Genomic DNA, 18,589 nt, shown 5'->3' on the forward strand with positions numbered 1-18,589 from the left:
GTACGAGATCCGAACCAGACCCTTTTACCTGCTGCGTCGTAGGCAAATGCCCCTAACGAACACCTTTTCATTTTGGACAGCTTCGGCATGGTTCATTTCTCTCTCTCTCTCTCTCTCCGAATTTGTATCTCTGCGCATAAAGAAACTTCCGACATTTCCAGCTCATCAGCGCCAGCCTTTAAACAGCCCTGTACATCTGTCTAAGAGCGATCAATATTTCCAGAAAAGTGTCAATGCATGCAAATATCACATCAAAAAAACCATCAAGAGTGCTGGGAGATGATAGAGGTGATCACAAGACAGCACACATTTAGTTTTTATTAAAAATACCAAACAACTCACTCTTACTGTAACTATGCCACTTAGGTGATCATTCAAACCTGCAGAAGTACAGGTACTTTTCCTCCAACTATTTACCTACCCACCTAGAAAGAAAGAGAAATAGCAAGCACACACATTTATACGTCCTCAAACGTCCATGTGAACGAGAGAGGAGGGTCTGGGGAGGTGGGTGAGATTCTACACTGGGTTTAGGGCAGGGAAGTATAAAAGAAATAGAGAATATCACATGCATCATTACCATCAGTAATCAAATCTGATGAAAACAACCCCAAAATTCGACAGATTCATGTACGACATCCACTGAAAATCTCAAAACCTAAGCACACTGAAGCCGGCAAACATCTTGTGCCACTTCACCTATGTCCAGACGCAGCATCAGCAAGTAAGATCAAACAAACCTTGAAAAGAAAGCAAAAGGAAGAATAAACCAGCCTGGAGACAACAATCTTCCACAAACCACTTCCCTGCATTATTTTCAAACATGTTTTTCTCTTGAGCAGTTTCATAAAAGAGTGAGGGAGAAAGAGACCCACTCCTATTTCCTTTTAAACTGGCTCAGCACCAGCACCAGCTCAGAGAGAGGGAGAGACAAAGAATTCTTCAAACACAGTCCTTGGTACTTGATTACATAATTGCTAGCCAGCCGCCGACACCCTAAAATTGCCGGAAGGTTCGAAGTGGAGTGGATACCCGGTGCTGCTCACGGTCCTCTTCGTCCGCTATGATATCTGCTCCGTGGGCCTCATCTGTATGTCTCCGATCTAAAAGAGACCAACAGAAGATTTCACTGAAGCACTGAAGCTCATTTGAAACCCTGCCCTGTTCCCCACTGCACCATTTACAGCCATAAGCTGCACGTAAAGGAAGTTCCTGTGACTAGAAATAAGCCAGCCTAACTGAGATATTAAAAAGAAATAAAAGGTGAATGCGACTGCTCTGCCTTTAGCAGAAGGGATAAAAAGCAGAAACGTGTGCAGAAAAGAGCGCAAGATGACATTCCCTTGGTCAAGCCTTTGGTTTGGTCCTGCTCACAGAGGCTCAAGCAGCAGCACCGCTCGACTGGCCATGGGCAGGACTTTTTATCCTCTTAAGGGCAGCTATTGCCACTGATGCAATGTAAGGACGGCCACATCTTCCTCCAGAGGAGCAGAGTTCACGCGAGGGGCTGCTAGACCTCTCACGATCCATGTTGGCTTTTGCAACAAGAACTTTTATCTTGCATATACTAACCTTTGACACTCCTCCTGCCTCCAGCTCAAAACCGGTCACATGTTCGTTGTTTCTCAGGAGGGAAGTCCCTGGAAGTCCCCTTCCCCCAGGAAGACAGCACAAGCATCTCACCACCCTTGGGTGGATCTTGGCAGGATCAGGCCCCAAGACATCATTTGGCAACCAGCAGAACCTGACACCCAGCTGCAAGACTGTCAGCAAACCTCAGATGGCACCATCCAAAAAAAAAAAGGGGGGGGCCAGAAAGCACCCACATCTCTCCCGTCCCCTCCTGCCTTGCGTCATCCTCCTCTGGGCTTGGAGCAGCCGTTGCCGGATCCACAGGGCTGCGACAGCCCTGGCAGGGCAATCCCATCACGTAAACAAACGTGATCGCTGCTAATCCCCAGCCCAGGCTCCGAGTGGCTGTGACACCGATTAGCAAATGTCGGGGCAGCGGTTCCACTCTCCACCTTCAGCCACCTGCTGCAGCATCCTCCAACCCAACCACAGCCTACCTGTACGTGAGGTGGGGCGCTGAGGACATATATGACAGCGTTAGCCATATCTTCAGCTTTGAGACACTGGAAAGAAAGGAGAGAGGTTCTCAGCCAAAGGGCACTTCAGAAAGTTAACCGCGAGATCACTCCTCTCCTAACCATCAGTCATGAGCTCTGACAGTGTCACCAGGGGCGTGTCAAAGAGATGCGAACAAGCAGGAAAAAAAATCCATGAAAAATTTAACAAGGGACACGCGTGGTGCTGATAATTCTCCATTTGCTGTGAATAATCATACGACAGGCGTTCTGCCATTCTTATCAAAAATTCTCAGAGAAGCACACCAAATTCTGCGCTGGCCACCTGCAAGACAACACACTCTCGCTTTTCTCCTTGCACAGACATGTTTGTTTATTATATTTTCTCTTCAGTAGAGAAGCCATAGCCTGCAAAATGTCAAAAGCTGACTGATATTTATTTACAGGAACACTAAAATAAAAGGAAAAACATAGGGAGTCAGAAACTGAATCTGAAGGAAAATCTACATAGTGTGTAAATACCAACGCAAAAATCTGAGGTGTAAATGCTTTGGGGATGCCAATCCCATTCTGGAAAGCACTGGGCACTCCGCAGAACTAGTTCCTCGTGCTGTTAGAGACTGTTAAGCTATAATCAGAGTCACTTCCCTCTGTTTCCATTTCTCCAGGTCCTACCCGAATGCTCTCATAGGTTGCAGCAGCTCTCTCAGGGTCGTTATCGTGAAGTTTAAAAGCAAATCCCGTTTCCACCAGTCCTGGAGATATACACTGGGGAAAAAAAACAGGCAGAGCACATCCTAATAGGATTTGTAATTCCCCTTCAGTAAAAGAACATAAGAAAAGGAGATAAAACTTTTAAGCACTGAAAAAGCCAAAAGAAAACCCCCAGCCCAGCCCCCTTTCTGTTGTACTCCTTCCTCACCCTTATTCTAAGGGAACAGTGCAAGTGAGCAGGCTTTGCCTTAATGATTGTTGCAGCAGGCACCTCTGGGGAACCACGGGTGGGTACTTCCCTCTTCATGCCCCTTTTTTGGCATTTCTGTGCACTTTTTTGGCATTTCCGTGCACTTTTTTGGCATTTCCTTGCCTGTTTATCCAAGGGAAAACCTCTACCGCCCACAAAAGCAGGAGAGAGCCCATAGTACTCACTGTAGCTCGTATATGAGTCTTTGCTTCTCTGAGTTCTTGCCTCAGCCCCTCCGTGAGGGCTGTCACGGCGTACTTGGTGGCACTGTAAAAATGCACCACCGACTGTGGCACAACGCTGTGGCCGTTCATGCTGAGGAGAGAGCAGAAAAGAAAGCGCTGAGAGGCGAGCAGAGTCCCGAGAAGAAACCAAACGGATATTCAAACTGCCAGAACGACCGCAGAAAGAGGCGTCAACATGGTGGCAACACGAGGAACTCCCCTCTCCTGCAGGAAACGCACGTCACCAGCGGCCCCTCTCGACACAGCTGGTTCCTGGAGCTGGTCGAGAAGTTTCAGTCTTCAACCTTGCACCATCACGAGCAGTTACCATTATCCTTTCTCCCCGGTTTGGTCTTTTTTGCATTTAGACCAGCGGAGGTTAAAATCAACCACCGCAATCCTTGGAAAACCCCTTTTGGGCACTATCAGCCCACTCTGAGATTAAAGCTTCCCTGCTTAAATCCTCTCTGTGAGGCAGGGAGGAGGAAGCCCACGTGGCTGATCCCACATTCCCCCCCTGCCGCGTACCTGTTAATGTTAATAATATGCCCATCATCAATGTTTCTCTCTTTCATGGACTGGTAGGCCTCTCGGGTGCAGATGCTCACAGCCATCACATTGACCTGAGGGAAGCGAAAAGAAGAAGAAACTAAAACCAGCAGCCTCGCCCGGAATCCTTTGACTTGCCCCCCGGCACACCCGAACCCACGGGCGCAGGTTCCAGTCCCCGATCCACTGCAATTCTTGCAAATGCCAAAAGAGGGAAATACACGTACACACCCTCCATATCACATTGTGACTAATCTGGGGGCTGCGGTCACAAGGGGTTTGGGCAGGACAGGCACAGATACCCAGTCTTGTGAGGCAGCCTTGGCCCCTGCCAGAAATAAATGGATTTTATTGTTTTAGGGGCGAGTGTGAACATAGAGCATGAAGTAAGGGAGAACAAACCCACTTCCCCACAGTCAGCACTCTGTCCAGGAGACAAAGTTGTTTATTTTGTGCAGCACTGATGTTTGTGCAGCTGATAGGACACTAACAGCAGGTAATTAGGTCAGCTAGTTAACGAGGAAATCCCCAGATATTGCCTGTCAGAGAGCCAGGCGCTCAGAGCCACTGCAAACCACATGGCCAGCAAAGCGCCTCCCCTGCACAACCAGAGCCAGAGATGCCATCGTGCCACGGGGAAGGCCAGAGTGGACAAGTAACCCTGCAGCTACGAAATCTGTCATGCTGTCTGCTGACATTTTCCTCAGCCTTGCCTGGATAAGCCAAGGAAGAAAGGACACGGCAATTTATCCAGTCCTTTAGCACAGGATCCAGAGCTTCCCAGGCTCTTGCTCTTTGGACCAGCACTTCCCAGCACACTGTGGCTTGGTTAAACTCAGTCATATTGTCTCTGCAATGTGGCACCATTAACGTGCAGGTGCCTGAAGCATTTGCTGACCATAAAACAAAGAGCCAAAGTTTCCAGGAAGATGGAGATACGGAAACTCCCCCAGCTGGAACACGAAGCGCCCAGAGGTGTGTGCAAGATCGACGTGCAAGTCATCTCAGCGGCAGCGCTAATTGCTTGAGTCTATAGTGGTTTAGATTTGGACAAATGGCTGAGAGGTAGAAAGGATGTAATCACTTCAAGGCAGAACACACTGGCAGGTCCTACCAAATATCCAGGCAGAACTAAATTTCTGATGAATCACAAGTCAGGAGGAGCAGCAGGAACAAAGATAGGCAAGAGGGCTGGCTATCACCACTGCAAAACTTAAAAGTAAGAATGGGGCAGGCTAACTAGGACTTGCTAGCACAGAAGGACGTGCAAGAGAGGAACATTAGTTTGGAGACCAGAAAGTAATGGGCAGACAGGGATGGATTTGAGAGATGTAATTACTGAGCAGCACACAAAAGACAATCAGGGTCAGCTGAAGGATCTTCAGGTCACTGCTTTTGCATCAGTCATTACTTCCCCTTCATTACTAGAGACCATGCTTGTGAGTTGTTGTCTTGGCATGTTTATCTGGTCTTGGAGTACCCAGGCAACACAACAAGAGGAGTCATCATCCTCATCTCAGTGCGCTTTGGTTGAGCACACAGTCACCACTGGATATCTCAGTCATCACACCTGGAACTAGAGAGATAAATTACCCTGCACCAGGTTGAAGATTTACGTTGGTTGTGCAAGGAAGAAAGTTAGCAGACGTGTCAGCAGAAGCAGCACCTCAGCACTGCAGCAAAGCTCAGAGGATTAGGGGCATCTAAAGACTTCTCCATTTCACAGTAAGCTGCGTCAAGGAAAGCAGCAGTAACCTGCTCCACTCTGATATCCTAACCAAGGGAAGAACTAGTCCTTTCACATACGGATCCGGGCAACTGTTAGTATAAAAAGCCTTTGCAACAAGCAAAATCCCTGGTTTCCTCCCCACCCCAGGACACCCTGGACCCGCCAGGCAGGCACCGTGTGGTTGTGCGGTCGCTCACCAATTCCACTCCACATCCACAGGCCACTAGAGGGTAACATCAGCCTAAAGCCTGGCACCCAGCTCCAACGCTGTGACTCACACCGAGCGACTCTTCCTTGAGTGGTAAGAGTTACAACATTTTGACAACTACTGGCAAAGCAAGATGCTAATCAACAGCCGCATGCGAAAGTCCAGAGCCCGTACGACAAGACACTCTGGTACAACAAAACAACTGGCTGGAAGGCAGCTGAGCAGGGATCGCCTCGCTGCCTTTTCCCAACAGCACCCACAGGATTTTTGGGTGAAATCCCATTTCAAAACACAGAACGGGCACTCAGGAACCTAAAAACATGCTTGGAAAATGAGCAAGGCTTAGTGCTGTAATGATGTGAGAAACAGTCTGAAGGCTGTCATTACAAATATCTACGCAAGACATTTTTCAGCCTCGTTCCGCTTTTAAGAACAAAAGGTACAAAGGTCCCTTTAGCAAAGAGGGCCAGCACATCTGTGCTCTGCCTTCACACAGCGTGCTGCGCAAGGCAGCAGGTCCGTGACCACCGCCTGCGTGTGCTAATGCAACAGAAACAATGAAGGCGCATTTTCTAGTAATTAATGAGTTCCAACTGCCAGGCTGGGAGAATATAAAAGATCCTGCCTCTGGAAAAGCCGAGCATTTCGCTTTCCAGAATCAGCCTTTTCTAAGGCATCAGAACGAGTATCCCACCTCCTAGGCGCATATAAAAACGCATGTTATGGACAACATATCTCTGCACAGATGGTATATAAAAGCAAAAAGAACAGAGCCTCGCTCTGTGAATAATGCTAAGAAGAATTAAACCCACTTAGTGTCCAGAGGATGTGTGCTCCAGTCCTTTGTGCCCTGAACGGTGCAAACGGAAAGTTCAGCTTGAATTCCTGGCTGTAAAGGTCAGTATGTAAAATGTGAAGGAGCCATTTGAATCCCAGAGCCTTGAGTCAGTGTGTACACAGCACCCAGTCCCAGCATCGGGGACGGCTGGAGGACTTTGCTCCAGCCTCGCGTCAAGCACAACCGCACAAACAAGTAGAGAGAAAAGGTGAGGGAAGATGTGAACCAAAAGACGACGGGCTCAGAACCTGCCTGTGGTAACACGCTCCCACCTCACAGACCGAATTAGCTGGCCGGCAACGCTGGGCTCTGCACCGCTGTAAAGCAACAGACACGATTCCCAACAGGAGACTCCTGCAGCCCACGGAGAAGCAGCTCCCCCCTCGGGAATGAACTCCACACGATAAGGAACATTAAAAGAGAGGAGGAATAGGCGAACGATGATACGATTTCAATTTGCTAGATGCAGAGCAGAAATTTTGCAGAATAGGTATACTGAGAGGGGAGTCTGGAAGGAGACGGAGCCTCAAAGCTCATAAAAAATGCATGGAAATAAAAATCAATTTACCCAAAAGAAAAAAAAGCCTTTAATTTAAGGCCCTAATGCCTCCTAAATCAATACATCGATGGCCGTTTAGAAACTTTTAGCTGTCTCACAGTCCAGGAGCACATCAAAACTCTCCAACAGCATCTCAAACCGTGCTGCCTTTCTCCAAGGGACCTTTGGAAGAAGCTTCCCTGCTCCCGCTCAGCTCTGCCAAAGCCCAGTGGCCCGTGAAAGGTGCTGGCAACCTTCCCGCATCCTGACCCTCCAAGAGCTTCAGAGCATGTCGGAGAAACGGGCCTGGCGAGTGTTTCCCCGGGGCTGACGTGCCGCAGCGGGGAGAGCTGTCACTGCAGATCCCTCCACGGGCCCGGCTGCCACGCCGGCGCCCGCACAGCCACCACGCGCTCGGAGGGCAAGATTTCCAAGCGGGGAGGGTGCAGCCACAAAACAAACAGGGGCACGCAGCAGGAAAAACCCTGAGCTATTTCAACCGCCTACCAGCAGCCTAAGAAGCAAAGTCCAGGCTTGTCAGGCTGCCGAGGCTGAGGTGGGTGAAGCGTTTGGCTCTGGAGCATCACAGGGCTTCACCTTTGCATTACAGGTGTCAGCATTATTCAGCTACAAGTCAAGAGCAAACCCAAGAGCAAATACCAGCTGCTGGAAGCTGGCGAGAGGAAAAAATCTGCCAGTAGAGGAAGAAAGTTTGGGTATCTCAGTCTGTTCCCAGGGCTACAACGGCATTTTTGCCAAGCAAGGAGAGCAGATACAGCCATACAGATCACCTCTGGGAATAAAACATGCTCCCCAGCCTGTCTTTCTGATTACTGCCCTGAGCCAGCACCCTGCCTCTCCTCCCATCCCATCTGTCACCCCAAAGTTGCTCCAAAGGGTGCCCACAGCAGCACCCACAAAGACGGGGAGGACCCCACAGGCTCCCAAACTTGGAGCCACTGTAAATACCAACACTGGAGTGCCTCATACAGGACAACCCCTGTTCCAAAAATCTTCCATACAGAAGGAGCACTCTCTCCTGAGCAGCGATGGAAGGGAATATGGAGATGGGAAGGGTCTTCAGCTGGCAAAAGCCATGTGTGTCCCCCCAGCACGCCCAACTTAAGAAGAACAAAAGGTCAGAAGAATAAACAAGCATGAGGGGGACACAGCATCCATGGAGTCTTCCACTCAAGATGTGATCACAGGACAAGGAGTTTACAAGGCGCAGGCGACCCGTAGGGCCAGGCTCACAGCGAGACAATTCTGGGAAATGCCCCGCTTCACACGGGCTCAGCCTCAGCTACACTGCACCTAATTTTCTTTAAAGACTCTATGGCAACCGTGGACGGGGAGATGTGGCTGTGCAGTGACCCAGGCTGGGCAACCCACAAAAGCCTGGCTGGGCAGACAAAGCTGAGCCAAGTTTGCTCTGGCTGCAGTCACAGCAACCAGCAGACCAGCCAAAATCCTAACAAGAACTTAATTAGCCAGGATACGGCAGCTCTTGCCCTGGCAGCAGGAGACTGAGGCCTCAAAGTACCTCTCCGTTTGGCTTTACACAGCGCCTGAAACTACTGCTGGATGAACAGCCACCGGCTGCTTCAGGAGCCGATGGATCCCAGCTGGCTCCACCGTCAGACGTCACGGTCCCAAGCAGCTTTTCCAATAGACACGTCGTTTCCTTCACTAGGACAAGCTCTCCTAGCTGCTGGAGGTGCTACAAGGCTTACTCAAATCCACGAATTCAACTCCTGTTCCCATGAGGATAATGCTTTCAGGCACAAAAAGTGGTAGGACAGGAGGGGACAATCACCTTCACATAAAGCTCCTGTTTCCAGACGTCACGGTCCCAAGCAGCTTTTCCAATAGACACGTCGTTTCCTTCACTAGGACAAGCTCTCCTAGCTGCTGGAGGTGCTACAAGGCTTACTCAAATCCACGAATTCAACTCCTGTTCCCATGAGGATAATGCTTTCAGGCACAAAAAGTGGTAGGACAGGAGGGGACAATCACCTTCACATAAAGCTCCTGTTTCAGCATCTCACCAGCCAGAGCTGCAGGAAGGCCGGTACAGACGGGCTGTTGCAAGGGCAGGCAAACTGACCCGGGGTCCCACAGCTGTGGCTGCCACTGCTACAAGCAGAAAAAGGCCATCGCATGGTGACAAAAGATGGTGAAGTCTCATCACAGCAGCACCTCAGGACAGCAAGACCCAGGGAGAAGCACTGCTAATAAACGGCACAAACTCCCAGCTCGGCATATGAAATTGCCTCGTTTGCATCCAGCTCTAACCAGATTACGGGCAGAAAAATTAAGCTTTAAAGACAAAAAGCATTACAGCTTTTTAAGCTCAAAAGAATCTGCCCATTTTACAACCCACTGCTACAACTAACAGGATTAGCTACAAAAGCCAGCTCTTGGCATTCAATTTCTTATTTTATCGAAGACAAAAAGAAGTGAGGCTCATAACCCTTTAGAAAGACACCAAGCTAAAAGAAAAAATGCCACTGAAGGTATCAAGTGTTTCCATCCTCCCAGGTGAAGGCAGGTGGCTCAGCAGTGCACGACACCCCTCCGCTTCCCGATCGACAAACCCAGGTCCCATCAGAGCCAGGTGGGAAGCAGGTCCTCAGCTCTGCACACGTGAAATAAGCAGATGGGGACACAGACGGGACAATGGTGCTGGTGGCCAGAAGAAATTTAAAAAAAAAAAATAAATCTAGCACACTTCCCTCTGTCCCAGTCGCACCACTCACGTCTATCATTGTCCGCCAGCCCTCCGTTTTCCCGGAGAGCAGGGGCTCCGGGCGAGCCAGCCCCGCGTTGTTGATGCAGACATCAACTCCTTGATGAAGGGTCTTGATGGCGGAGAACATCGACAGGATCTCCTCTTCGTTGGAGAGATCGCACTTGTATGGGATGAGGGTCCCTGGGTAGCCGGCGCTCTGGCATTCAGCTGCCAGTTTCTAGGGAAGAGAAAGGAAGGGAAAAAACAGCCATCAGCCTCCTCTCCTCCTCATGGAGCAGTTTTATCCAGCCATTTCCTTAAAAACACACCCCAGGGCTAATAAAACACAGCAAGCTTCCCAGCGAGCCCATCCTAAAAGCTTGCACTAGAGAAGAATCTTTGTAAGTGCTAATAAAGAAAGAACAAATATCGATATACGTGAGAGTCCGAGTGTTTCAGCCATGAAGTTATTAAACTTGAGGACACCCTCTGTGCTCATCCACCTCCCCAGGAAATGCAGGTCGAGGTGAGTAGGTGCTGGCAAAACACCAGTAAGTACTGCTGCGCCTGCCCCACTGCTGCGCGCATAAAAGATGCGGCGATCGCTTGCCTGACAATTCCTCATTAGCCATTACCAAGCATCCAAATCTTTTACCAGACTAGATGATATAAAGCAATGAAAGGCCAAGAGCTGCTGCTGACCGCCCGTGTGAATGATGCCGCAGCCACCGTGCCAAATCCTCTGGAGGATGCCCTTTACCCCCTGATGCTAATGAGAAGCAGCATCTCGTCTCTGATGTGTCACGTTAGCGACAGTGACAGCTTCCAGCGCAAGCCCACGTGATGTCTGGTTCCTGCGGAGAGATGGACTCTGGCTACAAACGTCCACCACATCACTCGAACGCCATCGCCCACGGCGGTTTCACCAACGTGACATTTCAGCGGGTGCAATAAAGCTCTCCTCCTGCCAGAGGCGGCTCTCCCGCTCCTCCCCACGTACCAAGGGCTGCGTTGGTTATCAAAGAAGGAGCGAGGCCCCAGCACAGGAGTCGCCTGCCTGGAAACAGAGGACAAGGGATGGCGATCACACATGAAGGTGGCTGCCGAGCTCGGAGCACAGCCCCTGCGCTGGAGCTCACCCACAAACAAGGATGCGGGGAAGCCGAAGCACCAGCTGGGATCACCCGAAACACCAGCGGGAAGCTCACGCTGCACGGGCACTGACTTTGGGTTTTTTTGTGTTTTTTGTTTTGTTTTTTTTTGCTTGCTGTGATGCACAGCATCACCTCCCAGGCTGGGTCAGCAGCTCCTGGTGCTTCAGGAAGACACATGGAGCAATTCCCACATTTTGGACAAGGCAGATGCTTGAAATCAGCCCCAACACCTGCACTGACACGGGAAGGAGCCTGGAGAGCCACGCTGGTGTCGACGCAGCTTGCTCTCATAAAAGCAGTGACAAATCAGAGCACCAAAGGTGACTTTCTCCCAGGGGAAGCTGGCAAGACCCAGGGTCCCCTGTCCCTTTCACTTAGCAGAGTTCATCTTTTGGTGGCTGCTGCAGGGAGTGATTTGCCCCCCAAAACACCCAGCATCAGTGACACTTGCAGACTTTGTCAGCCAGCCCAGTGTCCCAATTCTGAAATAAACATTAGACAAAAGAGAAAAAAAAAATACATGGAACATAAGGGAAAGTGGAAAGAGAAGGAAAAAAAATAAAAATCAGAGACAGCATGGCACCTGCTCCCCTGGCACAGGCTGGCAGGAGAGCTCATGGGGCTGCACCAGTTCACGAATACCATGGGACCTGGCGAATGCTAAACCAAAGCAGGGGCCCAGCTCCCATCCAGCTGGCCCCCAGCGTGTGCCATCCCACACGGCAGATGCCAGCACTGTCACAAAACCTGCAGGTCCTGGTCCCTGAAGTTTTGTTCGAATCGGCTCTCCGCTCCCCAGCCACCCAACACAGGACGGCCGCGTGCCTCGGGATAACAAGGAGGCCACCAAAGTGCAAAGACGGGAGAAGAAAAAAAAAATCCACCTAAAGATGTGAATGGGCTCCCAACTCCAAACCATAAAGCGTGCTCTTTGCCAATGGCTTTTTTTGGCCACCAGCTTTCTCTTAGCCAAGTTTTACACAAAGCAGGGCTGAGCATCCTCACTGGGAGGAGGACAGACACGCCAGGGCCTCCAAACCCCTCCCTTTTCCAAGCACATTTATTTTAATTACTCTGTGGCAAGTGGCTCTGTTTGGTGAATGATTTCCAACCTTTCTCAACACCCAAGACCACCGCAGAGGTGGGCTAAGTCCCTGAAAAGTGAGTTTAAGCTTTTCTGATTTGCCTTTCACAGCAACCCACAGCTTTCGTGGACCACAAGACCAAACCAGCCCAGGTTGAAGGCTCTGGTCCAGAAGCCACTCTCCTTTCTCCGCTCCATTTCAGTGAAGGCACCGCAGTAACACAGGAATTATTGCTCCAAGCGAGGAGAGGACAGACGTGCTGAGTTCAGCCCAGAGATCGATACATCCCAACAGCATCACACTCTCTGGAGAGCTCTGCTTGGGCTGACCCAGACAATACTCCTGCCCGACAGAGAACAAAGGCACCCTGGGGATCGAATCGTACCTCTCCATACCCTCCCAGGGCTGGTTTCACTTTGCCACACATGCAATCTTGTGGATTATGTGCTGATAGTAGTAGAAAAATACATACTTTTAAAAGATCAGAGTACACACTTGAGAAAACAGTTGGGGGCGGGGGAGAAATCTGCCAGAACAGCATTTAGAAAATTAAAAGCAGTTCGAAGGGCTGCTGGTATTAAACCACTTCAGGGATGGGGTCTTGCTCCTGCAAAGTCACAAGAGGGAAAAATAGGCAAGGGGCCATCAGCCACGTTCTTCATAACCTGACACCGAGGTGACAGCTTCAGCGCTCGCTCCATCCCTAAGGGATCCATCCCATCCAGTATCTGCTTGTAAAGCATCAGGGCTCGTGTCTGGCACGTCTTCTTACTAGCTCTCCAGCTCCTGGCCAGAAGTATGGTCTTAATTCGCTCTTTAGAAGAGGGCTGCAATTGCCCAGCCACGTTTAGTTTGCTTGAACGAGAGCTGGGTCAAGTTACCTTTCAAGGGTGCCTCACATCCTCCTTGCTGGTGTCTGTGCTCATCACAGGTAAAGCGGGGTGCTGTCTCTCAAAGCGAGCGTGCTCACGCACAGAAAAGAAAGGCAGAGCACCCGCCGGGTCCTGAGGCTGAGCATCGTGGCGTGTCCCAGGAAGGCTTAAAGTTCACGGCAGGAACCAGTCCTGCCAAACTTGAATCGAGCAACGCCCATGACCTTAAAATATGCGAAATACAAGCACAAGGGATTGGGTTGAATCTCCCAAAAGAGGACTCGTGCCAGGACAGCCGGCTGGGAGGAAGAAGGGCCCATCAGCACGGATGGGAAAGGACAGACAAGCTCATCTACTCCCCAGAGGGAAACGCCACGTTTAATATCTCTGTTTCAGTGTCGAGCTGTCACTTTTCACCGTTCGGGGAAACTTTCAGTGCTCAGTGTAGCTCCTCAGTGGAGGCAGGCAGGGTCTAAACACCACGGGCTGCAGTCCAGCAACTCCGATGAAGGAGCAGATGAAACAGGGAGTGCTCTGGATGGCAGCGGCTGTCGTAGTGGAGCTGCCCATTCCGTTTTACCAGTCAATCTCCTCAGCTTACGTCTTAGATACACCAAGAGAAAGCTCCTTCTCGCTCGGAGAAAGGCTTCTCTGCCACAACTGACCAAAGAAATCAAATACGTCTCACAATCTTTCTTTTCCTGTCTAGTGTCTCACAGCCCCAAATGAGACGAAACATGGATCCTTTCATCTCTCAGGCTACACTTGTGTTAAGAAATTCTCTTTGAAAATGAAGTGCCGAACGCCACTGACATCCAGGCGGAGCTGAACGTGCTTCACCCATCTCTAGATAAAGAGTCATCGCAGGCTCTTCAAAGAAACATCAACTGCGGGCAAGTTGGCAAGAGAAGATTTATGTACAGCACCGCTCTGAATTAGGGAGTTTGCAGTATTTTTTCAGAGCATCCGTTAAGTCACTCATTTGATGCTCATTCCACCCAGATGCACAAAGCGGAGCAGGGAAGAAAAAAGGTGGTTTCCCAGGTTTCATAAGCAACTTGAGAGTGACCACGTAACACGCTCTGAATTAGGGAGCTTGCAGTATTTTTTCAGAGTATCTGTTAAGTCACTCATTTGATGCTCATTGCACCCAGACGCACAAAGCTGAGCAGGGAAGAAAAAAGGTGGTTTCCCAGCTTTCATAAGCAACTTGAGAGTGACCACGTAACACACCAGGAACACAGATGAGGGCACCACAGCAGCTGGAGATGAAGATATGAAACAAGGCTTGAGCATCTCTCCACCACACCGTTATCACTGGATGCTTAGAAACAGGCAGCCAAGTGCTACAGCTACTGGTACAAACTGGGATAGCGTAACACAAAGCAGAAACAGATACCCTGTGTGTTAGAACATTCAGCCTAGAGTCACCCAGTGCCACGGATACAAGCCCTCGCCCCTGGAATTCTGATACGAGGCACCTGGCAAGTCCTGCAGCACCCGTGGAAGACCAGCTTTCCACCAAGGGCATCTAAACTCCTCGTGTGACATAATGAGCCGATACTACGGCGTGTACTAGATATGCGGGCTGCAACGTGCCTCTTGCTCAGGCACCAGTTTTTCCACTGCCATCACTGTGATTTATCTCAGCTTCCAGCCATGTTGGACGAATGCATGAGCAAAAGCAAAAAAAAAAACAACAACAACAAAACCACCTGACACCTACTTGTGTGTAAGTAAGACAAAGAGGAATATGTGATCATGATGCTTATGACATACTATTTAGTTCTCTGCTTTTGAAGGTCTAATAGGATGCCTCACATTTATGGGACATTTTCCATATGTTCAGAATACGCCAGTTCAACCAAGAAGGGGTTAATGCTCTTTGTGCCTACGAGGCTCCGGAAAGGGCACAGTGCCACGCATTTAGATTCAATCTTGGTCAAATGGTTTTACAAAACTAATTGATATAAACATTTAAGGGGACTCTTAAGGGGAAAGAAAAAAAAAAAAGTCATGTAGGGCTTTATTTGGCAAACCATCCTATTAACTTCAGACACATTTAGTTCAGAGAGATTAAAGCCTGAAGAAACCATTAGGTAATTTTTAATCTGGCCTGCCATTGCTCACAGGTACTTGCATCCTACTGATTTAGCTTATGCTTAAATACACAGCTGTACCAAGAAACCAACAGGAAAGAAACCAAAGATACCCCAGTTCCTTTTGCCATTTAAAGGAAACGGAGAAAAATCCTAACGAACAGCAACATAGTTGTGAAAGAGAGCTGGGGGTTTACGAATCCTTTCATTTGACTGATTGGCAAGTCTGAAGCTTCTTTTAATTAAGATTTAATACCACTGCAACAGCACAATAGAGGAAGAGGTATATAGTGAACAAAGCACTAGACTGGGGTTTATTTCCATAACGAGCTCTGCCACCACGGGCAAGATTCAGAGGTTTCCCCATCTGTGAAATGGAGATACTCACACTGAGCCCCTTCCTAGACCAGCCCGAACCTTTCACAGTGCTCCAGAAATCCACCCACCTCTCAGCACCAGCAAAGGAAAAAGCCATCCAAACCTGGACAAAATTTAAGTTCCTGTACACGTTTCTTCACCGTGCATCACCCTAAACATCCCGACTGCACAGCCCGTGCAGCCTCACAGGTGGCACACAACACCAGCACTCATAACAAATAACCCAGTCATGTCTTCCCAGTGCTGGTAATTGTCCTCCCAGACTGCTCCAGACTCGTGCTGGGTTTTTTCCAAGCCCTCTCCACTCCCTGCACTTTTCCAGTAATTAAACATCCAGGATTATTTTTTTCCTAGCTCACTTCACTTTAATTTTCCAGTGTCACACACACAAGCCAATTCACCCCACTTACAGCACCCTGAACGTCCCTGCTACCTTAAGACATTCAAACAATCGCTCCGTACGTCAAAGCTGAAGGCATTTCTTTTTTATTTATTTTTTTTTTTTTTACCGCTTGCTCAGATCACGTTGCTACGGGCTGGCATGGGGGAGGAGGAAACACGCTGCTTCTACGATGACAGCTCATTAGAGCAATCTCTCCTGCTTATTCTGAGGTATGACTATCCTAAAACAAGCAGCCTCGGTGGTCTGCCTGCACTTCAGCTCCAGCGTGCATCCAGCAGGTTCCCACACGGCCAGGCACGGAGTCTCCTCCTCAAAGAACCCCAAAGCTCCTGCCAGTCCTCCAGCAGCCCCAGGGCCGCCCTCACAAGCAGGGCTCAAAGCCCATGGAGCTCCAGGGCTCCCAGAGCGCCTGCCCACAGCAGACCCCACGCTGGGTCGCCGCCCGGTCGAGAGCAGATTTCCAAGACAACCTGCAAACACGCCACGCAGGGCAGAGCCGAGCTGGAGCTTCAGCCTGGCACCCTCAGGTCACGGCACGTGCCTTCTGTGTCATCTCCAGCACACCTCCACTACACTCAGGGAGTCAAAAAGTTATATCCATTTATTTTAACCAAATCAAACTTGTGGCGCTGAAGATCTGAGGTGCGTAGCGATGCCCTGAAGATGGAGGGTGTGATCAGAGGTCCGTGGAAACCATCAGCACCCTGAATAACATATATTGTAAGGAAATACATCACCATACCTTGTGGGTAAGACTCCTTAGAGGACAGTCAGGACTTGTTCTGGGCTCTCTCACAAGCTCCCTGGAGGGAGTTTTCCCCCTTCCCAGCCCCAGAGTCCCCCCCTGCGAGACAGTGGCAGCAGGTGACAACGCACCAGTGGGCTCCTCGCTCAGGGGCCCCGGACAACCTGAGTATCGGCCGCGGCCACCAGGCTCCTGGAGCTTGGCCAAGCCCCACACCTCGCCACGACACAACGCGCCTGTCAGCAAAGCCGTCACTGTTAAGAGCTGTACCAGAACAGCAGGTCCCTGCTGTCAGACCACAAGATCGGCCCTTTCTCCTCTCAACACCCCGCGCGCGGAGCAGCCCTGGCTTTTCTCCACAGCTCGCGGAGCTCGGTGCTTTCCTCCCCCAGCCCCATCCGCCGAGCAGCGAGCGCCTCTGCTGCGAGGGCAGGGCGAGAGCCGTCGTCCCTGTGCCTCTCGGCCACGTCCTGCGCCCGTGTAATCCTCTTCTGAAAAGACAGATTAACATATGCTGGGAGAGGAGAGAGCCTTCCCCCACCCAACGCTCCCCTAGTACCAAAATTCAGATGATAGGTCCCAAATTTTAATACATCCCAGATTTAGGAGACATCGCCAAGCACAGCCCGGCCGCGGTCGGAGCAGGGATTACCACGGCCATCGCCACGCAGCCACCGGGATTAAACATCTGCACCCGCACCAGCGGGCACAGCAGGCTCCGCGCCGCCCGCATCGACGCTGACGCTAATCCCCAGTTAAGCCAAGCAGAGCCGCGGCTGATCTGCACGAGCCTACCAGGGAGAAAAGCCTGGCAGAGGGAGCAGGAGTGTGGGTCCCCTCCGCTGTCATTTTATCCTGCAGCACCAGGGCAGGCACTAACCCATCCAGGACTGACCAAAGCAAAATAATGATAATGTCAGCCAGGAAATTGCCATTAACACTTCCCTCGTGGATGCTGGCAGGAGCGAGGGTTAAAGCTCCCCACAGCAGATGCCAGGTTTTACACGGGGAAGCTGAGGCACGGGACAGCGACCTGATCCACCTCGTTACACAGTGAGGCACAGGCAGAACAAGCACCCACCACCTCTCCAAAGGCCCAGGAAAAGGTCTCTTATCACTCCTTTTTAGGCCTGTGAGCATGACCTACCCCAGTACTGCTGCTCCAAAGCCAAAGGGAACAGAAGAGAAGCAGAGAAAGGGGCGGCTGCTGCAATAAGACATTTCTAAAGCACATTTTGCAGGGAAGGAGGATGAATCCAGCCTGGTTGGATTCCCCCACGCACCTCCTCAGCTTCACAGCTGAGGAGAACCACGGGGATAGCGAAGTGTTTATTCCCACTCCTCAGGCCAGCAATTATGGGACCTTTCTTATTTATCAGGAAAGGATGTGGTCAGGGACAAGTGGCAATAAAAGCACCTCAGAGGCCTTGAGTACCCACCGTCCCCAAGGCGAGGCCTTCGTCAAACACAAAGCAAGCCCCTCCAGAGGCCAATAGATTCTGAAGGCCATTCATTCACCCAGGGACCGTGCCTGGGGATTCTCCTGCCTGAAGCTGCAGCTCCCGCCTTTAAAAAAATATAATTCATCGGGCTACCGCGCAGCCCAGCAGCTCTGCCACAAGAGTGCCGACGGGTCTAGGGGAAGAGGAGATGGTCCACGACGAGCTCCATGACGAGCATTTGGGGACAGCGGCACAGCCACCTTCGTCACGGGGAGGGTGGGAGCCGCGGAGCCCGTGGGCAGCCTCAGCCAGGCTACGTGGCAAATTCAAGCCTCTCGCATTCAGCCACGAGCCCCTTGCTGCAAGACACGAGATTAAGCCAGCAGATTTGCACGCGATGTAATTAAGCTCTACATTCTGTTAATTAACCACCTTGGAGCACCGAAGGGGTCGAGACCCTCGCTTGCATCTTACGGCCCGGGCTGCGATCGAAGGAGGAGATGAGCGGGCTCGCCAGCGGCTGGTCCGGGTGCTCAGCCCCCC

General features: G+C 50.6%; 1 protein-coding gene across 1 annotated transcript; it reads right to left on the reverse strand.

Annotated features, from left to right (window-relative positions):
• Positions 1-792: 792 nt before the first annotated feature.
• Positions 793-10,104, reverse strand: DHRS11 (dehydrogenase/reductase (SDR family) member 11). The gene is made up of 6 exons (XM_009873382.1): positions 9,897-10,104; positions 3,804-3,898; positions 3,237-3,366; positions 2,763-2,855; positions 2,070-2,135; positions 793-1,103 (listed from the first exon to the last, which is right to left on the reverse strand). Exons 1-6 carry the CDS (start codon positions 10,014-10,016, stop codon positions 1,062-1,064), a joined length of 546 nt encoding a protein of 181 aa, XP_009871684.1. The 5' UTR covers positions 10,017-10,104; the 3' UTR covers positions 793-1,061.
• Between the last annotated feature and the right edge of the window lie 8,485 nt (positions 10,105-18,589).

Source organism: Apaloderma vittatum, unplaced genomic scaffold, assembly GCF_000703405.1.
Source record: "Apaloderma vittatum isolate BGI_N311 unplaced genomic scaffold, ASM70340v1 scaffold10117, whole genome shotgun sequence".
Classification (NCBI taxonomy): domain Eukaryota; kingdom Metazoa; phylum Chordata; class Aves; order Trogoniformes; family Trogonidae; genus Apaloderma; species Apaloderma vittatum.

Excerpts from the sequence above, each read along its gene's own strand:
- DHRS11 (XM_009873382.1), bottom strand. The coding sequence starts at position 10,016 with ATGTTCTCCGCCATCAAGACCCTTCATCAAGGAGTTGATGTCTGCATC. Across the intron at positions 3,367-3,803 it reads CATATTATTAACATTAACAG|CATGAACGGCCACAGCGTTG; the intron begins GTACGCGGCAGG and ends CTCTCTCCTCAG. Across the intron at positions 1,104-2,069 it reads GCGCCCCACCTCACGTACAG|ATCGGAGACATACAGATGAG; the intron begins GTAGGCTGTGGT and ends GGTCTCTTTTAG.